The 24,249-nt window shown below is 37.8% G+C and overlaps 3 protein-coding genes and 1 long non-coding RNA gene across 6 annotated transcripts in view; 1 reads left to right on the forward strand and 3 right to left on the reverse strand.

The window, feature by feature from the left end:
• The window catches only part of sxc (O-linked N-acetylglucosamine (GlcNAc) transferase sxc), a 171,312-nt gene that overhangs the window by 133,909 nt on the left and 13,154 nt on the right, over nucleotides 1-24,249 (forward strand). For all 3 annotated transcript variants that reach the window (XM_036374824.2, XM_036374793.2, XM_036374752.2), the window contains exon 9: nucleotides 13,053-13,233. In XM_036374824.2, coding sequence (XP_036230717.2) covers nucleotides 13,053-13,233 — 181 coding nt within the window. The remainder of the gene's footprint in view (nucleotides 1-13,052; nucleotides 13,234-24,249) is intronic.
• Nucleotides 5-2,532, reverse strand: LOC138856890 (uncharacterized). The gene has a single exon (XM_070107778.1). The coding sequence runs from the start codon at nucleotides 2,501-2,503 to the stop codon at nucleotides 5-7; it is 2,499 nt and encodes an 832-aa protein (XP_069963879.1). The 5' UTR covers nucleotides 2,504-2,532.
• Nucleotides 2,663-4,498, reverse strand: LOC138856891 (uncharacterized). The gene is made up of 3 exons (XM_070107779.1): nucleotides 3,998-4,498; nucleotides 3,254-3,749; nucleotides 2,663-3,186 (listed from the first exon to the last, which is right to left on the reverse strand). The coding sequence occupies exons 1-3, from the start codon at nucleotides 4,496-4,498 to the stop codon at nucleotides 2,663-2,665; spliced, it is 1,521 nt and encodes a 506-aa protein (XP_069963880.1).
• On the reverse strand, nucleotides 8,231-9,070 carry LOC138857029 (uncharacterized). The gene is made up of 2 exons (XR_011396022.1): nucleotides 8,771-9,070; nucleotides 8,231-8,712 (listed from the first exon to the last, which is right to left on the reverse strand). It is a non-coding gene; the product is annotated as an uncharacterized lncRNA (long non-coding RNA).

Consider the following 24,249-nt stretch of genomic DNA (forward strand, 5'->3'; position numbering starts at 1 on the left):
CACTTTATGATTGCCCCTGGGACTTGTTTATAGTCATAGCAAAAGCAAGCCGCACTGGAAACTGTAGTCGTTTAAACTCAAATGGCACATCAGTCGGAATCATTGGGATGCGCGGTATAAGAACATCTTCTCCTTTATACTTTCCTTTGAGTATAGTTGCTTCTATCACATTGTTTAGTAATTTTTTTATCGCTAACCGTGTACCGTTGCAAAGACGCGGTTGGTTGATATTTCGAAACATTATAACCACCGATCCAACCTTTAATTGAAGATTGTGAGGTGGCAATCCTGGCAAATCCAGCGAGTTTAAAAATTCCGGTGGATAGTTGACTACATCATCTTGATTAGTAGCCGAATCAACTGATTTATATATCCTCAATTCGCCTGTAATTTGTTCTTGAATTTTGAAATTTAATTCATTTACATCTATGTTTTTTGCAGCCAGTATAGCTCGTTCGCTCAACCAATCATGGTTTCTGTAATTTTGAGAAACATCTGGAAACACCTTCTGAATAAGTTCATCTTTTGATCGAGTTAACTGACAAAAACTTTGAGGAAAGTTAATGCAGCCAGTCAACATGTCTATAGGAAATTTGCCATTACCAATGTCAATGAGTTGTTTAGAGAATATGTTTCCAGATTGGTCATTTTGCAATTCGACACGCATATTCTTACTTAAATGAAGTACTTTGACATGTTTCCACAAATTGGAGGACTTTAGACATGCATTGAGTTCATCAGCTGGCGTTGATCGTGGAATCACTGGCAATGTTTGACGAAAATCTCCTGCTAATAAAATCATTGCACCACCAAATCGGTTATTATTGCTCCGTAGATCTTTTAAGGTTCTGTCTAAAGCCTCCAAAGATTTTTTATGTGCCATCGTGCATTCATCCCAAACAATCAATTTACATTGCTGCAAAACCTTTGCCATTGCAGAGTTCTTCGAAACGTTGCAGGTTGGAGTTTCATTGCTTTGCATATTTAATGGCAATTTTAGTGCTGAATGGGCTGTTCGACCACCTTCAAGCAAAGTTGCTGCGATTCCCGACGAAGCGAGTGCAAGTGCAATTTTATTTTGTGAGCGAATTGTTGCTAATATTAATGAAATCAAAAAAGTTTTTCCTGTACCACCAGGTGCATCTAAGAAGTAAATGCCTCCAGTTTCATCATTTGTTACTTTCATAAGAGTTTCAAATACATACTTCTGTTGTTCATTTAACAGTGGAAGATTTGTTTGAATTAATTCTTTCAAAGAGTTGAGATCATACAGTTTTTCTCGATGCAGCTCTTGGTTAAAAGCGTCATGCATTGGACGATTGGGCGCGGTCAGGCCTAATTGAATTAATAGTTTGTTTGACATTATCAAGCACATGTCCTCAATTGAAATCAATACTTCATTGTAAATTTCTTCACTGATTTGTATATTTGGATTTCCCATTCTATTCCGTATTTGATACAAAATATCATCACACATATAATCTTTGTACTTGATCCACAAATCAATTGGGTTTGATGGGAAGCATGTAGATATGATTATAGAAAACAATGTTCGTATTTGGTGAGCGTGTGATGATATTACAGCATCATTGAGAGTTTGATCCCAATGAGCGTCATTTTCAAGCAATTGCAAACGTTGACAGGCTTCTCTGTAGGATCCACACAATTCACCATCAACAGTTCGTAACTGTTGGAATGATGTTGGGCCACGTACATTGACTAATAGCAGTCGTAAGTAAAAACATTCATCATTGCTTGGATGTACTGAATAAATCCGGCCAATCGCATCGGTGGAATATACATCTGTATATCCTGGAACTGGTTTTCCTTGTTTCCGTCGTATAAATCTCCTTGAGGATTGATTCCAGGTATAATATTTTGGCATTTCAGAATATAGCAATGTTTGTGCGAAATAATCGTTTTGGCATGTCTCAAAAAAACTGGTTAATGTAGTAGATGGTGGCTGAGCAGCTCTTTGTACTGCGTTCTGTGCTGTAAAATACACTCTTTGTCCATTTTCTAAATGCACAGCTAAGTGAACAACAGAAGGGTGTCTCTCATGAATAGGAAAAGAAAATATTCGCCAAACTGCTTCATTACTACTGACATAGCGGCCCATTTGGTATTGGGTAACTTCATCATTGGAATTCTCTGCACCAATTCCAATCACAGCCATATCACTCCCTTTGGTTACATATTTGCAAATGTATTTAATAGATTTCACTGAATGGCAAGATTCAACGTTGATGTGTGCTTTGAATGTCTTTGATAAAATGGGTGAATATGGAACAATCCAACGATTATCTATTTCAATATCTTGTTGATTTAATTTGACAATTGTTGATTTTCCATTGTCTGCTGTCGATCTGCGACGATACAATGGATAACCGTCATTACCAGTAATTGTTTCCGATATTAATGTCCGTGGATATCGTTTTGAACATTTACCATCCATCATACACGGTGAATTTTGATTAAGAGTTCCACAGGGACCATGTATCATGTTTTTGATAACTACCTCATGCAATCCAGGATCTACTTCTACATTAGGGATTTCAGCTGATATCACTGCATCAACTTCATTTGGCCTTATCTTTTCAACCAACCAAATCAAAATGTGTGCATGTGGCAATCCTCGTTTCTGCCACTCCACAGAATACATTCAGCAGCGTGTCTCACCAAACACATTATGTTTTACGATGAAATCCATTAAAGATTTCAACTTTTGTCTAAAGACTCTGGCTGTAATATCATGACGATCAATGGGTGATTGCCCAGGGAATAACTCCTGCTTGATTTCTATCCATTGTGGATTGCATGTAAATGTGATGAACAAATCTGCTGTACCATAATGACGAACATACGACATGGCATCTTGAGCATATTCGTGCATATGCCGAGGGCTTCCGATGTATGTTGCTGGAAGAATAGTCATCCGACCGACATTCTGTGCATTTCCATCAGTATTAATCGCATCTCGAAGGTGAACATACTCTTCAGATCGGAGTTTAGTTTGATTCAACCTGATGAATGTTAATCTCTCCGTTTCAATTTTAACATACATATCAACAACATATTTGTGATATAATCGCCGACATTTCAATATGTGATTATCTTCATTTTCCCGAATCATTAGGCGGTATGAATAATAGTTCATTGAACTGACTTTTTTGTTGGTTTCAGAACCTGTAAATAGATTTTATTTTAATAACATTCAAAATACATAATATAATGACTGAGATATTTTAGTTACCTGTAATGGGATTTATCATTTTTATTGAGAAATCGTAGCCATCTTCACCTTGCCAAAATATAATGGGATATTGCAGTGCATCATATGAGCGGTGTGTTTCCTTTATACGTTGTAATTGATCATTCCGACGATGTAAAACAATATCACGGGATTCCAAGTTTTCTCCAACTACAACGATAGCAACTTCATCAATAGTTGGTGCATTAAAACGTCTTGTATGTTGACCTGCAGGTGTTTTATCAGCTCTGATTACAATTTTGTGATTATCGGATGGCATCAGATCCAAGGCAGTTTTAAACAATATAATCAATTGATTGTGTTGATGAAATAAAGTTTGTAATTGTTCTACAATAGACCTCTTTACTAAATTGTTATGTGCACAACGCAGATCAATTTCTTGTGGTGAATTGCCCATAAAATAAATTTGCAGGAATTTGTTGTCGTTATCTGACACTGGTAACAGTGAACCTGCTCTGTGATATATTTGCCCTTGTATCTGTAAATAAAAAAAAAATATTATGGTGTGGTATAAATTAATGGATTGGATGTATATATTTAGTTTTAACTAATATCTATTAAATATAAAATATAATAAAAGTGTCACTGAAACTAAATCCCCATATAATATGATGACTAAGTGATATATAAGTGATTAAGAAATTGAAGATTAGTGACACATCTTAACTTTGGTGCCAAAAAATTTTGTTCGCTAAAATAATTATGAGTAACTGCTATAATACATACCTTGAAAGTTGGCATAAAATTTTCCCGAACTACATTTGTTGCCCCAAATGAAGTCATTTGAAAGCAATTGTTATATTGTTGGATATGTGTCAAAAAGTGTATAGAATCTGTTCCTATTCCTGAAACCAATGAGTACAATGGTTCTGGTGGTGGATCCAATGGTATCAATTTCACTTTACCATTTGCGCAACACAATCCATTGGCTTCGTTTTTGTATTTTAATGCCTTACAGTGTGAGCAAACCGAGTTCATAGAACCAATAACAACACATTGGTAGTTACTGTAGTCAATTGACACATCGTAACTGAAAGCAGCTCGATTCAAACTTGCGCGATTATTAGTTGAATGTCGCGCTCGCGCTTCACGCGTTTGTGATATCCGAATTCTTTCACGTTCATTTCCGTCGTCACGTTCTTGTGCAGTACGATTAGATCGGTAATTAGCTTGGTTTGTAGCATTTCTGGTTCTTCTACCTAAATTGCTTCGTCTTATAGGAGGCATATCAAATATAAATTATTTTTTCACTAATCACGAACTAAACAAACACTAACTAAGTAAACACTCTGCACAAAAAACTATATACGAATTTGTTTCGTGTATCAGTCGTCAAAAGCAAACTCAGTAGATTAGGTAACAGACAACTTTTTTCTTTTTAAATTTTATATGACTTGAAGTCAAATCCTTTTAAGCCGTACTTAAAATTTGGATATTAAAAATAATAAAACACTGTTGGTCCGCGAGTTTCGGAACGCCACATTAAACTCCTCCAACTATATATTCTGAGCTCCAACGCACACACGCACATTGTTTTGATAGATATGATCTTTGACGTTAGGAACACACCTACATTGCTTAGACAACAGTGAGTGCTTGTAATTTAATATGAACTTTATACCATAGCAATAAAGCTCAAATTGACTACGTTTTAGTTACAAATCATTTGTATGGGAAAAAGAAAAGGGCTATTTTTAGGGTTTTTCCAGCAATAATTCTAATTTTTATCGCCGTAAAAACCATCCTTGAACTTCAACGAAAATTTAAAAAAAAGATTTAGCTAAATTGGTCCAGGCGTTGTTGAGTTATGCGCTTACCAACACATTTTGCGATTCATTTTTATATTATAGATATACATATATTAGAAAAAACAAATAAAGTAAAAAAATCATAATTTGACTCATATTATTGATCCACAACAAAAACAATAAAAATTATTTGTTTATATTTAATTCCTAAATGGGAGGTGTAGTTGAGTCTAATAGTAATTCCATTCCACGACTATCAAAGGGTTTTCAGAGACCTAGATATTTTAATTTCAGTTTTAACAAAAGGCATATTAAGATTTGAATCAATGGCATAACAAATGAATCTTACAGTTCTTAATTGGTGATTTTGTAAAATTTCAATATTTTAATTAATGCATTTAGTGCCGCAAAGTTGCACACCGTAGGGATGACTTCATACAATAGTCATTTATTTTCAAGATGTAATGGCGACTTATGTCCGAGTAGCCAGTAAGTTATTTAGTTCTTATTTTTATACTCTCGCTACCTGTTGCTACAGAGTATAATAGTTTTGTTCACCTAACGGTTGTTTGTATCACCTAAAACTAATCGAGTTAGATATAGGGTTATGTATATATAAATGATCAGGACGAAGAGACGAGTAGAAATCCGGGTGACTGTCTGTCTGTCCATCCGTCTGGCCGTCTGTGCAAGCTATAACCTGAGTAAAAATTGAGATATCTTTATGAAACTTGGTAGACATGTTTCTTGGTACCGTGAGACGGTTGGTATTGCAGATGGGCGTAATCGGACCACTGTCACGCCCACAAAACGCCATTAATTAAAACCAAATAAATTGCCATAACTAAGCTCCGCAATAAGATACAAGACTGTTATTTGGTACACAGGATCACATTAGGGAGAGGCATCTTCAGTTAAAATTTTTTTTTTTAAGTGGGCGTGGTCCCGCCCCTAATAGGTTTTATGTGCATATCTCCTAAACCGCTAATGCTATAATAACAAAACTCACTGGAAGCAAATGTTTTTAGAACCTCTACCTACAGTGTGAAAATAGTTGAAATCGGGTGACAAGCCCGCCCACTCCCCATATAACGGTACTGTTAAAAAATACTAGCGCGATAAACCAAGCACTAAACACGCCAGAGACATTAAATTTTATCTCTGGGATGGTATGAGATGACTTTATAGGAACCGCGTTCAAAATTAATCAGTGGGCGTGGCACCACCCACTTCTAGGTGAAAACCCATATCTTGGGATCTGCTTAACCGATCTCAACCAAATTCGGTGCAAAACGTTCTTTTCATATTTCTATAGCATAGTGCGAAAATGGGTGAAATCGGACTACAACCACGCCTATTTCCCATATAACAACATTTTCAGTTCCATCTGATTCTTTCACTTTCCACTACGCATATCAAGCAACAATGATTATATCGGGGTAAAACTTTGCGTGAATAATACGTTTAAATTATACCACCTTGTGACCAAAAATTGTCTAAATCGAACCAAAACTGTTCAAGCCCCTAAGTACTAAATATGTGGACCCCAGTGCCTATAGTTGACCTTCTACCGAAAATATCAGTCAATCCACAAAGAAATCTCAAACGAGTATACCATTTGACTTTACGAGAGCATAAAATGTTCGGTTACATCCGAACTTAGCCCTTCCTTACTTGTTTAATTGTTGGTTTTTGGCATTTATTTACTGCTTCCATATTAATTGTTGAGTGCATGCCGAGGTATTAAACGCTATCAAAATATGATTGCCATTTAAAATCAAAGGAGGGCTGTCGCTTCGCAAATAAAAGGTGTATAGATTTACTCACGTTAGCTTAAATTTTTATCAATCTAGCAAAATCTGTATCTTATTCAATTCTTCTTGCACAAAATTAGTTGTTTCAATCAATCATAAGTAGCAAAAAAACATTTTCCGTTTCAGGTATGTATATCGGATGTTAAACTGGTGTAAAGTACAGGACCAAGCAAGCTTTTCTGTGGTACTCCAACATTGATGTATATAATGTCAGTTGTTTCGTCATTTATCTTTACATAAAATTACCTATCTGTTAAATAAGACTTAAGAATTAGATATACTCGAGAGGAGTATATTGTTTTTAATTTAAATAGTAAACCATGGTTTTAAGGTGTACTGTAATATCGACGAAATCAAAATTTATGTTCAGGTTCATATTGGCAATATTCTACGCAAAACTATTTTTTCAAATATTTTGGAGAATAAAACGACTAACTGATTGATATATACCAATATACATACATATAATATACATAAATGAAGTTATTTCGTTCTCTGGTTTAGATGGTTTGGATACCATTGCACATCACAGCACACTTTCACTGAGTAGGAAAATTTTTAAACCTTAATATTGAATTATATTATAAATAAGTGTTAGAAACAAAATTCATATAAGTTTTTTCATAACCTGAAGATTTCTTGACACAATTTCTTGATATCGGTACGTTTTTCAGCGGGCGTAATAATTTGCATTGCTAAAGACAGTTGACATTTCAAAAGTTCTAATATTTCAGCCTTACTGTTGCTGAAACCGCTACCAAAAGTAGTGATCTTTACTTCGAGGTGTTTACTATCCGCATTTGCTTTACTTTTGTCTGCTCTACATCAAGCGTGATTATTGTCTTTAGTAGGTACATTTATTTTCTTAGGTGGTTATAGATATTTTGTAGCATTGCATATCTTATGATCTTCATTATTTCTATAATTTAAACTCTTAAATATTTTTCAAATAATATTTACTTTCATAATATTTTGTTGTGAAATATTGCAAGAATTGACAATGTTCATTGATATATTAATATGAATAAAACCTATAATTGTAATAATTGTGCTTAAACGCTTCATTTTAATACGTTGAAATAATTGAAAGTGTAGTAATCTAATTATATCTTTCTTGTACATTATTTCAAATTTGCTAAACATAACGATTTTTGGATTTAATAAACGTCATTTATTTCTATTAAATTTAAAGAATTCGTTTGCGAATTGAAGTAAAGCTACATGTTAATTTAAGCAGTACATCTCAAAAGTGTAAACTGGTTGTTGTTATGTACGCTTTCTGGTATACTATGATCAGTAGTCATAGGTAATATAAAAATCGGGTATTATATTTTTACATATGTAAATCAGGGAATACAGCGGGCCTCTACATTATATATATTATGTACGTCAATACATGAATTTCTTATTAAAATTTTATTTAATTTGTTTCTGTCTTGAAATTGAGTACGAACATAACATGAACATATATTTTACATATTATATGGCTTTTATATATAAAATTTTTCAATAACGTATGTGGTATTTTTCTCAAATAATCCTTCACTATTGCCCAAAGTTCGTGATTATTGCTGGCTGGCTTGGTTTTTCTGACTTGGCTAGCCGACACGTATGTTTCTGGTCATTATCCTTCTGGAAGTCCCATTTCAGAGGCATTTTGTATTCTGCGTAAGGTTATTCAAAATATTCACGTGGGCATGTTGATTCATGACAAAACTAATATTTTATGTGCCTCCAAAAAGATGGATTTTATTTTCAGCTGTCCATAATATATTTCGCCACTTTCCCAATGGCCAGTCAATATGATTTCTGGCGAATTCAATGCGTTTAGCGACGTTTTGTTTTTTTTTTTTTTGTTAAAAGGATCACTTTTCGCGCGCTTCGGGAATATACTTGTAAATTGTTCTTTGATAGTCATCATAGGTCACTGCACTTACTAGTAATTCAATTGCTTTTGGGTACCCAACGAAGACGCAGCAGAATTAGTTTTGCTATAGCGAACTATTCATAGATCGTCTACTGCAGTTGTCTTTCTTTTCCTACCTCTATTCTGGCTTTCTGACATATTTAATGGCATTGGCTAACTTTGGTGCAGTAAATCCCAGGAGGTCTTCTATTTCCGAATAAGTTTTTCCCCCATTGTTTAATTTCATAACGATATTGCGTTTCTCGTCAGTGCAATGTTTTCCTTTACATATGAAAAAGTTTAAATAAAAAAAAAATTATTTTATTTTTTTAACAACTATGACGTATAATTACTATGCTTGCTGTTTCGTTTGCAAAAATATCAATATTATTATTTTGAATAGTACATTTCGCGATGAAACAATAACAACCACTGATAGGCTCGAAACTCAAGCAAACTTTCATTTGAAATTCACTTCCATTATTTTGATATATCCCGTAAGTTGTCTTAAATAGCGGTCCTTCTCTTTTACATGCACAACTACGAGCAAAATTTCAATGATATGATTGTAATTAATTTTGAACACAACTGTATGCTAAGCTTAGAAGAATTGTATTTACTGAAGGGTACATCTAAACCAGGGATAATGGGATGCCCAACTCGTCTCTCACTGGAAATGAGAGCGCAATTGATAAACGTCAAAACCTACTGAACTCAAGCAACTGTCAAAGTTCAGTAGGTCTGACGTTTAGCAATTGGAAAAAGAGGGACGGCCAGATTAAAATCCTACAGAAAAATATGTAAACAGAGAGATTTTTTCTGCTGTTGAAGATCACTAACAAAAATTGGAAAACAATGAAAATGAAAGAAAACGCGAAATTGAAATGTAAGTGATGATATCTTTTGTGATCTCATGCTAAGTGGTATTGATTTTCAATTGAAAATTTTTAAAAACATTTATTAATTGAGAGCTAATACATTTATTCTTTTGATTACGTATTGAAAGTTCAAAAATCAATTGTTTAATAAATCACAAAATCACAAAAAAAAGAGTATAAAAAGTTTCTGCATATGTTTAACGGATACATGTATAATAATATTTAATCTTAATAAATGATGGGTATTTTAATTTAAATTCCCAAAAATTATTATTTTGTACCATCTGGCTACAATGGAAAATGTTATAAAAAACGCTAATTTTGAGGCGCTCTCACACTGGAAAGAGTTGGGCATCCCATTATCCCTGATCTAAACGTTCGAAAACGTACCACTGCAAAGTATCGATACAGTATGACTACAGTATTTGTACATCGTCGGTATGCAACTTCAAACAACATCACTAAATAATGAGTTACATAATTTGATGTTACACAACACTTTTATTACAAAGTTTACTGTCGCAATAAGCTGTTTTCTTTTTGCGAGAGTATAAAGATAAAAAATGTTAAAATTCATTAATTTATAATTTATTTATAAATAATTTCTTCCGTTTCATCGATAATACAAAACCAAATCATTAAAATGTATAGGAATATATATATTATATTCTTACTTATGATGGGTACATAATCTCAGAATTTAATGCAAATTTAGTATACATTTTTAAAACAACAACAAGCCTTACAATCTCACTCAGCCATCGTTGTATATGAAAATGTCAAAAAAGCATCAACTTTATTTGTGATGCGCGATTTTCTCTGTCACTGCGCATCGACTGCCGGGTTAATGCCTTTCAAAAGATAAATAATAAATAAATAAATACCATTTATTGCAACGGATTTTCTATTATGCTAGGCCCACTAATAACACCGGTCTAGAGCATTTTTGCGCTCATACCTTATTTTTATTGCTTTTATACCTCAAACTAAGAGTAAGAATAAAAAATAGTTCTGAATTTGTTTAGATTAGAAAATGGAAAAATTCAACACAATAAAAATACGTAACAATTGATATAAATAATTTATTAAAAAATACCGATCATCTATTTAGGATTCATTCTTACAATAGACATTTTAAAATAGACTCCAAATGTTTAAAAATAAACAGTTTTAATTTTCCTGTCATGTTCTGTAGAAGTTTTTCTTATTAACCCCCAAATATAGTAACGTTCAGTATACTGCCCTTGGTGACGTCTCTCATTATATCTTGATCGAAGCGTTCTCTTTGTTCTTCCGAATATGCTCACATATTATCTTAAAATTTATCTAATTGAGAATATAACATGTTCATCTTTAGATACACTCTACATAATTAATGGAGTAATTCATAATCCTGTCAGTGATCAGCTCGTCATAATTGTCAGCCCTATGGTTTAGAAGGAAACCGTGCACTACAGCTATAAAAGTGTTCCAGGCTTTTTTTTTTCTTATTTCTATGTTAATTCGGGAAAATATCACAATCCACAATTTTTTGTATTGAGGGCCTACAAAGATTTCAGCTTTTGCTTTCGCCTCTGAAAGCTTTGGAAAAAAGTCGGACCCATATTAAGGGCCTTTACAAATTGTTGATCGACAATTGCTTTCCATTTAATATTACATTTCCACACTTTGTAATCGGTACGTACGGTCTAATCTTTTTGGCGGTGGTGAGCAAAAGCATACCTACTATCCCACAGGCAAATATAACGGGAATATTTAGTATACCCACCTTGCAGTAAAAAGTCTAGTAAAGAATAAAAACCCTCTTGCAGTGGTAACTATACCATAATATTATATTATCATACTTTGTTTACTATATATAGATAGATGTTTCAAAAAAAATGTCAACTATAAATATTGTATGTAGAAGTGTGTAATGGAGAAAGTAAGTTTCAAATAATGCAAAAGTGATGTATTTTCTTCACAAAAAACATTTTGGTTAAAGTGTGAATAAAAACCCGCCATAAAATAAGACAGTACATGCATTTTAAGAAAAAAATTATGAAAAATATCTTCTTTTCCATTTTATTTATTAGTTTCATTTTGACATAATATTTTGAAGAGCTTTTCTGTATAAGCTTTTATCGAAATTCACTACCTGTTTTTAGCTATGTTTCTTAAAATACTACAATGAAATATGATAGAACTGTTATCAGGAAAATGCTACATTGCTTTCATTGTAAAGTGCTGGTTTTCGTTCGTAGTAGAGTATAGTTACCATATGTATCACAGGTATAATAGCATTTTAATACTGTCTTAATTATCTTTGAGATACACGGAATGTGCCAATGGAATATATGGAAATTTATTCCCATTGTGTGATAAAACAACTTTTACACTTTTTGTTGAGACATCAATAAATCTTTCTCGTCATGACAAAAACAGAGTCCATCTTTCTTACTGAAGAAACAATAAAAATTAGCATGTCGTGTTCTTTGATGGGATATTCATCAGAATTTAGTGGCGTTTACATATTCGGTATCTGGGGGCTTAAATACTATGGATCCGACTTGTACAATTTTTGGTCATAAGGTGGCACACCTCGAAGGCACTATTCGTACAAAGTTTTATACAGATACATTGATTGGTTCTTGATTTGTATACTGGAAAGTGAAAGAATCAGATTGAATTTAAAGATGTGTTATATGGAAAGTAGGCGTGGTTTTGGTCTTATTTCAATTTTCTCACCGTAATGTAGGATGTCAGGATAATATTATCTACCGAATTCGGTTGAAATCAGGTGAGTAGGTCCTGAGGTATGGGTTTTCCCTTAAATGTGGGCCACGCACATCGCTAAGTTTGACTCCTATATACCCATTTCGTACCATCTCAAGTGTAAAATTTTATGTCCTTGGCGCATTTAGTTATATATTTCACTTTCAGTAGTTTTTAACAAAAATGTTATGTGCTATACTTTACAGGTTTTGGATTAATGGTATATATGTGGGCACGGCAATGGTCCGATTCCGCCCATCTGCAATACCTCTTTAAATGCCAAGAAACACGTGTACCAAGTTTCATCAAGATAGCTTAATTTTCACTCAAGTTATCGCTTGCACAGACGGACGGACGGACGGACGGACAGACAGACAGACAGACAGTAATTCGAAATTCAACTCGTTTCGTCATTCTAATCATTTAAATATAGGTATATGTATATATAACTCCATAACTATATCGATTAGTTTTAAGTGTTTACAAACAACTGTTAGGGGAACAAAACCATTTTACTCTGTAGCAACATGTTGCAAGAGTACTTGGACACAACAGCCTTAGTTCTGATTTAGGTAAAATTAAAATTAATTTAAAAACTACTTAAAAAGTGGAGGTACAAATTAGTGTACAAATTTACTTCTTTTGCATCAATAAATAGATATTTTTTTTTGTATTTTCTAGGGTTGTCTGGTGATCGCATTATTTTTTCGAACGTAGCAGCAAAAGAGGAACATGTTCGCCGGGGCCAATTAGCAGATATCTGTCTTGATACCCCGCTTTGTAATGGGCATACTACTTCTATGGACGTTTTATGGACGGGAACGCCTGTGGTGACTTTACCAGGAGAGACATTAGCTTCAAGGTATATATTTTATTGTACTTATACTAACAAATCATGTACGTACTTGGATACGAGTATATTAACAAACTTTTAATATTAAGTGGTCGCTAAGTTAAAGCCATACTTGCTGTGCTAGATTTTTTATAATATGTTAGAGCATATGTCTGAATAAACTATTTCTTATATGCATGTATATGTGTTCATAGTAGAAAACGACCAACGTTCATATAATACAAGGTTACGACAACCGCTGACGTCATAGCACCAACATGATCATACTTACAACGTTTAACGTGGATACCTGCTGACGACAGCTTTACTAGCTTAAAAGCACAGCAGATCAATGCAATGCGTTAATCAACGCCTTGAAAATGCCATGAATTTTTCAGTACCGATTGGTAGTGTGCAATGGACTTACTAAACATCTTGGTAGGGTTCGAGGCCTATCTAAAACATCTGCCGTACTTTGGATCGCGCACCCGGTTGCAATGCAATTCCATATTCAACTGACAAAGAGTCAGTTCTTCCCGTATTCGGGTATCAAGCACTATCACCACGATACTTCCCGAAGGGCCAGTCCGCATGAGCAGGTTGGAGCGAACTCCAAAGGCCCCTGCTTCCTGTGGTACCAGAATCAAGTCCCCGGTAAGACCTCGTAATCGAAGCTACTACCAGTTGAGCTTCCATACTGCTCTGGACTGGTAACCAGGGGTTGAACCCCATACGCACAAACCTTTTGCACAAGAATCTAACCCTAATTCCCAATTAAACGCTCTCACCGCCTAAATGACTCAAGCGCAAACGACCCTAACTGTTTGGCATTCCCACTAGTGGAGATTACACCGCTAACATCTAAGCGTCCGTCAGTCCAGCTAATCCTCATACCGCCGAGATCCCTAATGTCCGAGTATGTCATTCTCCACAACTAAACCCCAACTATTTACAAATTCTAAAAATTCCCCTCACGCCCGCTCAAAATCTGACCGCGATCGACTTTCAACCAGAAAAAGAAGGTATGTGGATGATACGCACAACATTTGCAGAGGGGCTGGAGCTGCCCAAGCTGAGAGTCCATCATGAGGTTTTAAATATGTGGACCGCAGATGGATCCCTGCGGGCAGCCACGAACCAATCCGATCTGCACACTCCCATTTATTCCGACTAGAGAGGCTTTATTCCGCCAAAGAGTAATTTGCGGACGCCAAGCTCCTCCAGTCGAACGCTCCCTTGAAGTCAATAAATATTCCAACGACATATTTCTTGACATTCTCCTAACAACACTCTGAATGTAGAACCAAGTATTTTCTACACTGCGCCCTTTCCTGAAACCATACTGCATATCCGACCACATACCCCGCGTTAGCTCCTGAAGCCATTCCACCATAACTTTTTCTAGCACTTTTCCAAGTACTGGATGGAGGCTGATGCCATAAATGACCGCCAAGTATTTGGGAAGGAACTTCCACAAGCTTTTGCACATCTTTTCGTTCAAACCCGGGGACCGTTTAGAACTAAGCAGACCAAAGGCGTACCCCAACTCTCCATCATCTAATGGAGGGACAGGTATCTCTTGTGCTTGGTACCTGAACCTCCGCCCTGAGAAAGAACGATCCTTACAAACCTCCCGCACATTCTTTCCACGTTGATGACATAGTGTCACCAACGCGAAGAGAGGTGATATCCTCCCTTTTACGACCTCGGCAAATCTTATAGACCTGACCCCCTGGTCGTTCCTATTTTCCTCTACAAAATTTCCCACTCCTTACACACTTACCAACATTTCCTTATACTCCCTCACTGCACAACTAAATTAATACCTAAGCTGGGACAGCATGTCAGAATTGGACCGTCGAACGCGTTATAACTTTCGCCTCAATCGCCTGATAGTACTGATCTTCGAGGTTAGCTCACATGTCCACCACTTAATTTTCCCATCCATAAAACTTTCACACTTCCTAAGTACCCTGTCGTTTACCATCTCATATTTGCTCGTCTACCCCTAAACCCTCAAACACTAAGCGGTCCATATTGGTTCCAGTCGATACCAGACTTACGGTATCGCCGCAATAGACTCTCATACCGAGAGGGAGGGGATTTGGGAATAACCATAATTTGGATAAAATTATGATCACTCAATTTTCACCCACCCTTATCCCCTCATCTAACTATGAACGCACTATCTGCTGCCTGATTCATAAGGGTCACGTCGATATCACTCATGCCCCTAAACCCATCAAACGTGTGCCACTCACTCGGCTTATTCACCATGAGAAGCTTTTGGCCACTACCCATTGCTTGATATCCAGGCGTATGCCGGGATACCTTACTAAGCCATATGGAAGAAACCCATAACCACGCAAGCGTAGTTGGTTTACTCACAATTGCAGCATTAGCCCCAAGTTCCGTGAAGGAACCCAGGAAAACCCCGACTCTCACCATTGGTGGCGAAGGGCTCCTGGAGTAAGGCAATGCCGCACCTCCCCTTAGCCATACACCCCTCCATCACATCTCGGGATACGACTTCTGGCAGTTTAATTGTATAATCCCTCAAATCAGTGTCTTGCGAGGGCGCGCTCAACGATGCCACAATATATTGGGCAGACAGCCGACATCATCAAATCACCAGCTGGGGTCTTCCCTTAAAGGCGCAGTTAGATTAAATATGGATAGAGGTATGCACCCCGACCTATGGTCTATTGTGCAGTCCACTAGCAGATGTTCTGGGGTTTCCGGCCCCATGTCACAGAACCAGCAGTTTGCAGAAGAGACTAAGCCCATGTTGAATAGATGTTTATTGAGCCTACAATGGCCAGTGTAGAACGCGACAAGTAGCCGAAATTTGTTTCTCGGGAAATTAATTACGGTTTTAAACCGTCTGAGGTCATAACCCCCATCAGCAACCTAGCATGACGCATGCCCTGGAGATGTTGTCAATGTCTTTCTCTGCCCGCCCTTTCCTCTTTACGGAGCAGCTCTTTAATGGTGTGTGGACTGGCAAAGGGAAGGTAATCTCGTCCCAGCAGATGAAGGCCTTAAGTGACGCAATGCCACTGGCCCTTCTTCCAAGGGACAGCATCACCAAAACAGTAAGCTTCACTAGGAAGTTCAGGGTCACCCTTGGTAGCAAGGCAGAATGGAACGATTCCACGCTGGACCTACTACTAAAGAACAGTACTATCAAGTGGTACACCGACGGCTCGAAAACGGCGGAGGGGATTGGCGCAGGGGTCGCAGGACCACGCACCAAGCTCTCCATTCCCATGGGAAGTTTTCCTAGCATATTCCAGGCGGAGGCATATGCTATAAGTCGGTGTGTAGAAATAAACCTCCAACGCGACTACCGCAATAAGAGCATCGCCATACTCAGCGATAGTCAGGCGGCACTTAAAGCGATCTCGGCTTTTGAGGTCAAATCGCTGCTAGTGCAGGAGTGTATAGAACGGCTGAACAGTCTATCAAGTTTCAACAGAGTGCACCTCATCTGGGTGCCTGGTCACAGGGGTATAGCAGGAAATGAACTTGCTGACGAGTTGGCCCGCTCTGCAGCCTCTACAAACATGGTAGGACCAGAACCGTTCATAGCGGTGGGTCCACATACCATTAAGGAGTTGCTCCGTAGAGAGGAAAGAGCAGGCAGGGAGAGACATTGGCAACATCTTCATGGCATGCGGCATGCCAAGTTGCTAATGGGGGGCTATAACCTCAGACGGTTTAAAACCGTAATCAATCTCCCGAGGAACAAATTTCGACTTCTGGTCGCGTTCTACACCGGACATTGCAGGCTTAACAAGCATTTATTTAACATGGGCTTGGTCTCCTCCGCAAACTGCCGGTTCTGCGACATGGAGTCGGAAACCCCAGAACACCTACTAATGGACTGCACAGCTGTCTGCAGACGTAGAGTCAAGGCCCTGGGATCCATGTTTCCAAACAGGGATCGCATCGCCTCATTGGCGCCTAGCAGTATATTGGAATTCATCAATACGCTAGGGCTAGATGAGTCGCTGTGACTTAGGGGAGGGCACAATAGACCATAGGTCGCGGTGCATACCTCAATCACTATCTAATCTAATCTAATGGTGTGTGGACCTACTATTCTTGTTGAGGCAGCAGAGCGGGCCAACTCGTCAGCCAGTTCATTTCCGGCTATATCCCAAATGAGGTGCACTCTATTGTGGTTTGGTAGACTGTTCAGCCGTTCTACTCACTCCTGCACTAATAGCGATTTGACCTCAAAAGCGCTTTAAGAGCTTCCTGACTATCGCTAAGTATGGCAATACTTTTATTGCGATAGTTGCGTTGGAGATTTATCTCAACACACTGACTTATAGCATATACACATAGCCAATAAAGTATGCGTTCACCCGACACATTTTTTTAAGTGAAGTAAAAACAATGTAAATAGGTAATTCAGTTCAAATTTTTTGCATGTATTTCTTCTTTACATTCTTAAGTTCAAAATGCAAAAACCAAAATGTATATTCCTATTTTCAAATTTTAGTTTAAGAACAAGTAAACATAGGCACCATTAAGTCTGCGTTCAGTTAGCTTGAATTGGAAATACCGTTACTTCTCATGAATTTGTTCGTTCTTTTTGCGTAGATTCTATTGTGTTTTAATATAATTAGTCGTTTAAAGAGCTTGTGACGCGATTTAATAATATTTAAAAAAATGGAAACCAAAGGAAAAGAAATTAGTCTGTCAGAAAGAAAAATTATCGTTAAGTTGTGGAAAGATGGCGAAAATTTCAGAAAAATTGGGCAAACTATATGAAAAACGTATGCTTTTGTCCAGCGCGTCGTAAACAATTTAAAAAAACCGGAATTTACGTCAAAACCGCGATCTGGCCGTCCGAAAATATTATCAGCCCGAGAAGAACGGAAAATAATAAATATGGTGAAAGTTAACCCTCGAAATTCGTCCACAAAGATTATTGAAAACGTAAATATAACCATTAAAAAATTATTTGTGCCGAAACTGCTAAAAAAATTTTACGAAAAGCTGGATATCATGGTAGAGTCGCTCGAAAGAAACCATAAATTTCACTTGTAAATAGGCGAAAGCGCATTGAATATGCTCATAATTATATAAATACGTCGCCGGAATTCTGGAGACAAGTAATATTTTCGGATGAAAGTAAATTTGCATTTTTGGCATAAAAGGTCGACAAATTGTGTGGCGCAAGTCAGGAACTGCCCTTGAAAAGCAAAATCTTCTTGGTACAGTTAAACACGGAGGTGGCGGAATTATGGCGTGGGGTTGCATGGCGGCTCGTGGTGTGGGTCAGCTTGAATTTATTGAATCCACAATGGATAAATGGGGTTATTTGAACATTTTAAAAAACAATTTGAAACAAAGTTCAGAGAATCTTAAATTATCTTCGACGTTTTGGTTCCAACAACGTAATGACCCAAAGCATACTGCGGAAATAGTTAAAGTTTGGCTCTTGTACAATGCTCCTAGACAACTTAAGTCGCCCCTCAATCACCTGACGTCAATCCTATTGAGCATCTATGGGATCTGTTGGAAAAAAGAATTCGTCAGCATACAATAACGAGTAAAGAGGATTTGCGAAGTGTTATGAAAGAAGAATGTTCCCAGATTACAGCTGAGGAAACAGATAAGTTGGTAAGATCAATGCCAAATCAATTGAGCGAGGTTTTAAAACAACGCGGCTATCCAACAAAATATTGAAATTAATTTTTCTTTATCATTTTTAATACTTTTGTAACTAATTTTAAAGCTGAACGCAGACTTAATGGTGCCTATGTTTACTTCTCCTTACACTAAAATCCTGTTATCACTTAAATTTAAATAGGAATATACATTTTGGTTTTGCATTTTGAACTTAAAAATAAAAAGAAGAAATACATGCAGAAAATTTAAACTGAATTACCTATTTACATTACTTCCGCTTGAAAAATGCTAGGAAAACTTCCCATGGGAATGAAGAGCTTGATGCGCGGTCCTGCGACCCCTGCACCAATCCCCTCCGCCGTTTTCGAGCCGTCGGTGTGCCACTTGATAGTACTATCCCTTAGCAGTAGGTCCAGCTTGGAATCGTTCCACTTCGCCTTACTGCCTATGGTAACCTTGAACTTCCTAGTGAAGCTTACTGCTTTTGTAATGCGGTCCCTTGGGAAAAGGGCTAGTGGCATTACGTCGCTGAAGACCCTCATCTGTTTGGACGAGATTTCCTTTCCTTTGCCAAATCCTTCTGTTCGATCACTATATGTATGCCGCCTAGGGATAGGTTTCTGAGGCCTAGCAGTAACCTGGGCCTGGTAAACGGTATGATTGCAGTTTTAGAGGGATTGATATTGAGAGCCAAACCACACCTTTGCCAGCCCCAATCTCCTTTGTACAATATGACAGAAAGTGTCTACGGACTTACCCCTGGTTAAGGTAACAATATCATCCGCATATCCCTGACAGTGGATTACATTGCTAGTTAGCAGCTCCAAGAGATCGTCCACAACTAGGCTCCAAAGAAGGGGGGATAGCAATCCAGGCTGTGGTCAAACCCCTTGTTGTGCCAAGACGAATTCTGGTATCGCTTACTGTGGTTTCAGCTATCCTGGTGCGCAGTACGGATTCTCCTCCGCTCCTTCGTTGCTTTTAGCCTGCACCGCGACCAGGCCTTGTGTTGGGAACTCTGAAATGCAAAATAAATCAATATCGTTCGTGACTACTATACAGGTTCTAGGTCTCTCACTAGAGAGATCCCAGATTACCTTATTTGACTCCATTTTGAGGCCTCTGACCTCTCCTTTGTATATCCAGGGCTCCTAGATCAGTAGTATGCCCAGACCATCCGCTTTGAGCATGCTCACGATGACAGCCGAGGCCGACGCCGAGTGGTGCAGGTTTACCTAGGCAATTTCCGTATGTGGACTCACTGCAGAATCGGTTCCATGAGGAACTAGTCCTCATCTTCGCCGTCCACCGCGTTGCCATCCGCTAGGTCCGTGAGTCCCTCGAGAAGCTCTTTCAAGGAGGGAAGCACCCCGCCTTGTTCGCTAGCCTTCTCAGTCTAGACCTTCACCGTGGTCTCGGCAGTTGCCGCCAGTTCCGACGTACTTGTGCCGGGTTGTGTCGCAACCGTATTTACCAGCATCTTCTTCCCCATTTCGGTTTCGGTGGTCGTCTTTGGCTTGTACGCCCTCATGACCACCGAGCTGAACCTATAGTTCAGGCGGAAGCTCTGCCTACTAACAAATATGTAGGACTCGTCATCTATGCAAAGATTGAGCCTCCACCCGGAATTCTCGACCTTGCTGGTGACTATTTGCCAGGCCGATATACTAATTCCCTCATTCTGATTTCAAATCATACCGAGAGCAAACTCGTACGGCTTGTTAGCGCACCTGGGGAGGAACACCTTCATGCTATGCATGTTGGGTATGTCGTCTCCCTTTTTTGCACAGAGGACGGGGCCATTCTAGCCTGCCAGCGTGCTGACTTCTCGTCCTTGCAGTCAACCTGCAGCATGCCTCCCTTGAAATATACCCCATGGAAGGAGGCCTTGTATCCCGGTGAGCTCCTCCGACCCCGCTCGGAGAGGGTTCGGGGCAGAACCTCCGGTAACCTGCGCATTGTTGCCGCTTAGCGGTTTGGGTGGTCGAAGTTGTTGCCCTTTCGCAACCCCGCTTTGCGGCCTGGGCGTTGGCTTCGATTTCCGCTGCTCCCTTTGTGGCTAGACGCGGTATTGCCACCCCTCCGCTTCTCCGAAGCAAGGGAGGCACTGTTTCCTCTCAGGCTGTTATGCGCCAACTTTTCTGCTTCCTCCGGAGTTCTTCCCTTCTTGAGGTGCGTCAGGTACCATTTGAGGCAGGCACCGCTCATGCTTTTTCTCCTGGGATCATCCTGTCGGCCAGGACACAGAGCTGATGGTAGAGGGCGTAGTCTGCCTCCCCTCTTCCGTTTTTTTTCGCGAGCCTACTCGGTCGATACCCGTTGTGACTCCCCCGAATCCGAGCAGTTGATCCTGCCCGAGGAAGGGGTTCGCTTTAGCAGCACCGGTCGCAGTCAGTCTCGGCTGCTGAGCGCCGCTGCCCGAGGGCATGTCGTCGTAATCATCTTTCGCATGCTCCTCGAACAGCGCCCGCTCTTCTGGCGAAAGGGCGTCCTGGAAGCTGAACTTTCGTTTAGTTCCTGGGTCACCCTTTCATGCGCTGTTGCTTGTGTTGTCATCTTTGTCCGTTTTCGTTCGTTGTTGTTTCTGCCATGATTCGTAGGTTGTTGCGCAAAATTGCACTGTTGATCGAAACAAAGCACTCGCACTCACGTACCCGAACAACAACGAAACGCGTTGTTAGCGAATACTGGCACAAAACGAAGTCCGCAAGAATTCGTAACAGTTTCCCACACACTCGAACCAGGGAACGGTGCCTATGCCAAACAACGACTGACGACGTCATACTTACAGTCGGACGAATTAGAAAAAAATATATAAATTAGTTATAGCACTGTTTTTTTTTTATTATTGCGTTTTTCGTTTAAATCGTTATATATCATACTCTGTTAAGAGATCAAAATTACCTTATTCTTGCATTATATTGCTACAGAGTACATTTAATTCTGTTTTTACAGTCTGTTTTTTGTAATTTTTTTACATGATTTTATTCCATTTAACACGACTCAGAATTGTGTGGGCTGAAATTTTATTTGTCAGATTTCATTTTGGCGAAATATGTTCATATTACAAAAATTTGTGGGTATAAAATGTTTTCAAGCAATGCGAGTAATAGATGATGACAGCTATTAAATTTATTTTCCTGTATAATTATAAATTTTTTTCACAAATTTTAATATGTTTAAAGATAAGGAACCAATCACCTATTTTTGCATACGATCAACTTCTTTTTTTACACGGTTTTTTCTGGGACCAATCTACCGTGTAAAAACAGAAATAGGTGTATAATAGTTTTGTTCGCGTAACCCATTTCCTTTCTGTGTTGCGTATACGCAACGTCACTTTTCAAAAATTCTAAATGCCGTGCCCATTTTTACCGTGTTTGCAACAAAAATAAATTTTTTTTCGAGTATAAGAGAAGCTTTTAACACAGTTAGTTTTAAAAAATTATTTTAATAATTTCATATTTTTTCGGCTCTTAGGAATGCCTTGACGTCATGTTGCCTGTACGCAACTCTGTCGTCGCTCGTAAATAGAATTTTTCAGGACGAATGTAACAGAAATAAACCACTTCTAATTTTTTTTAGCTTCTTCCTTCCTTATGCACGAATTTTTTTTGTTTTACATTTATTTAGATAATCAATCAACAAAATTTCATTTGCATCCCAAAAAAAAACGGATGCCATCTTTGCTGATCGTTGTGACTTCACCTACTTTGGAGCTGAACAACCAGCTCCAGTCCATTGTAAACGTTCTTGTTTTAATTAATGATCATGGTGTAGATTCAAGTCTTATCCATAGTTATAAAGCGATGCACAAAATCGGTTTTGTTCTGCTTAAAACGCTTCAAATTATACAAAAAAATTTGTTTTCGATCCAATTTTTGTTGAATTGTTAACGTGTCCGGCACTAACTTTTCAAGCAGCTTTTTTATGTGTAATTCTCCATGTAACATATCAAGTATTTATTCGTCTTAGAAGCCTATGGCATTAGGATTTTCACGCTTAGCCAAATTTGGATCTTCACTAACAATATTATTAACTTTCTCAACTAACTTGAGAAAAAAACAAAATTTGGAACTAGTAGTGTTATTTCTTGATGAGTGCAGAAACTTCACAACCAATCTGTATATATTTAAACGAGACGAGTTGAATTCCGAGTTACTCGGGGTAAATCCTTTTGGCATCCCTACCTACTCTATAAAAATGGTTGAATTTGGATTATAATCCTGCCCAGTAACGGTTTTGTTAAAAACTACTAAAAGTGCGATAGGTGTATAAATAAATGCGCCAGAAAATAAATATACCATAAATAAATGGTACGGAGGTCTTTATAGGAATCAAACTTGGACGATGTGCGTGACGCCGCCCACATTTAGGTGAAAACCCATATCTCGGGAGCTATTCGACTGATTTCAACCAAATTCGGTAGAAAATCTTATCCTGACATTCCTACATTGCAGTGAAACACCACGCCTACTTTCTATATATCACAATTTGTAATTCTATCTGGTTCTTCTACTTTCCAGTATCCTAATCAAGAATTATTTCCTGGATCCGTATAAAAATTTGCGCGAATAGTGTAGAATTACCCAAACTAACATAACTATATATAATGATTTTCGTTATTCTATCAAACCTTATACGGAGCATGTCGGCCAGTGTATGAGTTACAAATTTATAAAATTTATTGAAAATACCTTAAGTATAAGGACTAAAATACCTGAGTATTGTCAAAAGTTTGTTCAATCAGCATCCCCCTTTTCTGCCCCAATATACCCTGTATAGTGATTTCCGACATTCCAGTTATTAGTGAACAAGCTTTCTGAAAAATTATGTGGTTTAGCATTTAATATGAATGGAATTGGTTTAGACTTTGGTCTAAACCTTATATCCCTAATGTACTAAATTCCGATCCTTTGGTTGACGCTTTGCACCTCCCCTCTAATATAATATTATATTGTAAAACTTATTTAGTCTATTACCTATATCACTTGTTAAAGTTTATAAATACAAATTTGATTGTAATCCATTCATTTTCGCAACATTTTTAAAACTAATTTTGCCTATGCCTGAAGGTATTTCCTGGCAAGTTGCAAGAGTATGAAATATTCGGTTATACCAGAACTTAGCCCTTCCTTACTTGTTTTCATATCTCACCTAAAACACAAGACCGTCGAATTCGAGATCCAGTAACTCCTTGTCAGTCTTCGGCTTGGTTATAGGGGTTTCCACTTGGAATTTTTGTAATAGTAATGTAAAGTAATAGAATGATTTTATTTTTTTTGAAGTCTTTTTACTAAACATCGAAACAGCTGTTTGAAAAAAATGACATTTGTTTTCAATTGAATTTTTTCCCTTTATGTGAGGTGCTAAGAGCAAGTATTTTAATAGTTCTCTTAC

The sequence above is a fragment of the Bactrocera oleae genome, chromosome 4 (genome assembly GCF_042242935.1).
Source record: "Bactrocera oleae isolate idBacOlea1 chromosome 4, idBacOlea1, whole genome shotgun sequence".
Taxonomy (NCBI): Eukaryota; Metazoa; Arthropoda; class Insecta; order Diptera; family Tephritidae; genus Bactrocera; species Bactrocera oleae.

Coding starts and splice junctions, on each gene's coding strand:
- LOC138856890 (XM_070107778.1), bottom strand. CDS start 2,503: ATGATACATGGTCCCTGTGGAACTCTTAATCAAAATTCACCGTGTATG.
- LOC138856891 (XM_070107779.1), bottom strand. CDS start 4,498: ATGCCTCCTATAAGACGAAGCAATTTAGGTAGAAGAACCAGAAATGCT. Junction 3,750..3,997: donor ATTTTATGCCAACTTTCAAG/GTATGTATTATA, acceptor TTTTATTTACAG/ATACAAGGGCAAATATATCA. Junction 3,187..3,253: donor AATGATAAATCCCATTACAG/GTAACTAAAATA, acceptor ATCTATTTACAG/GTTCTGAAACCAACAAAAAA.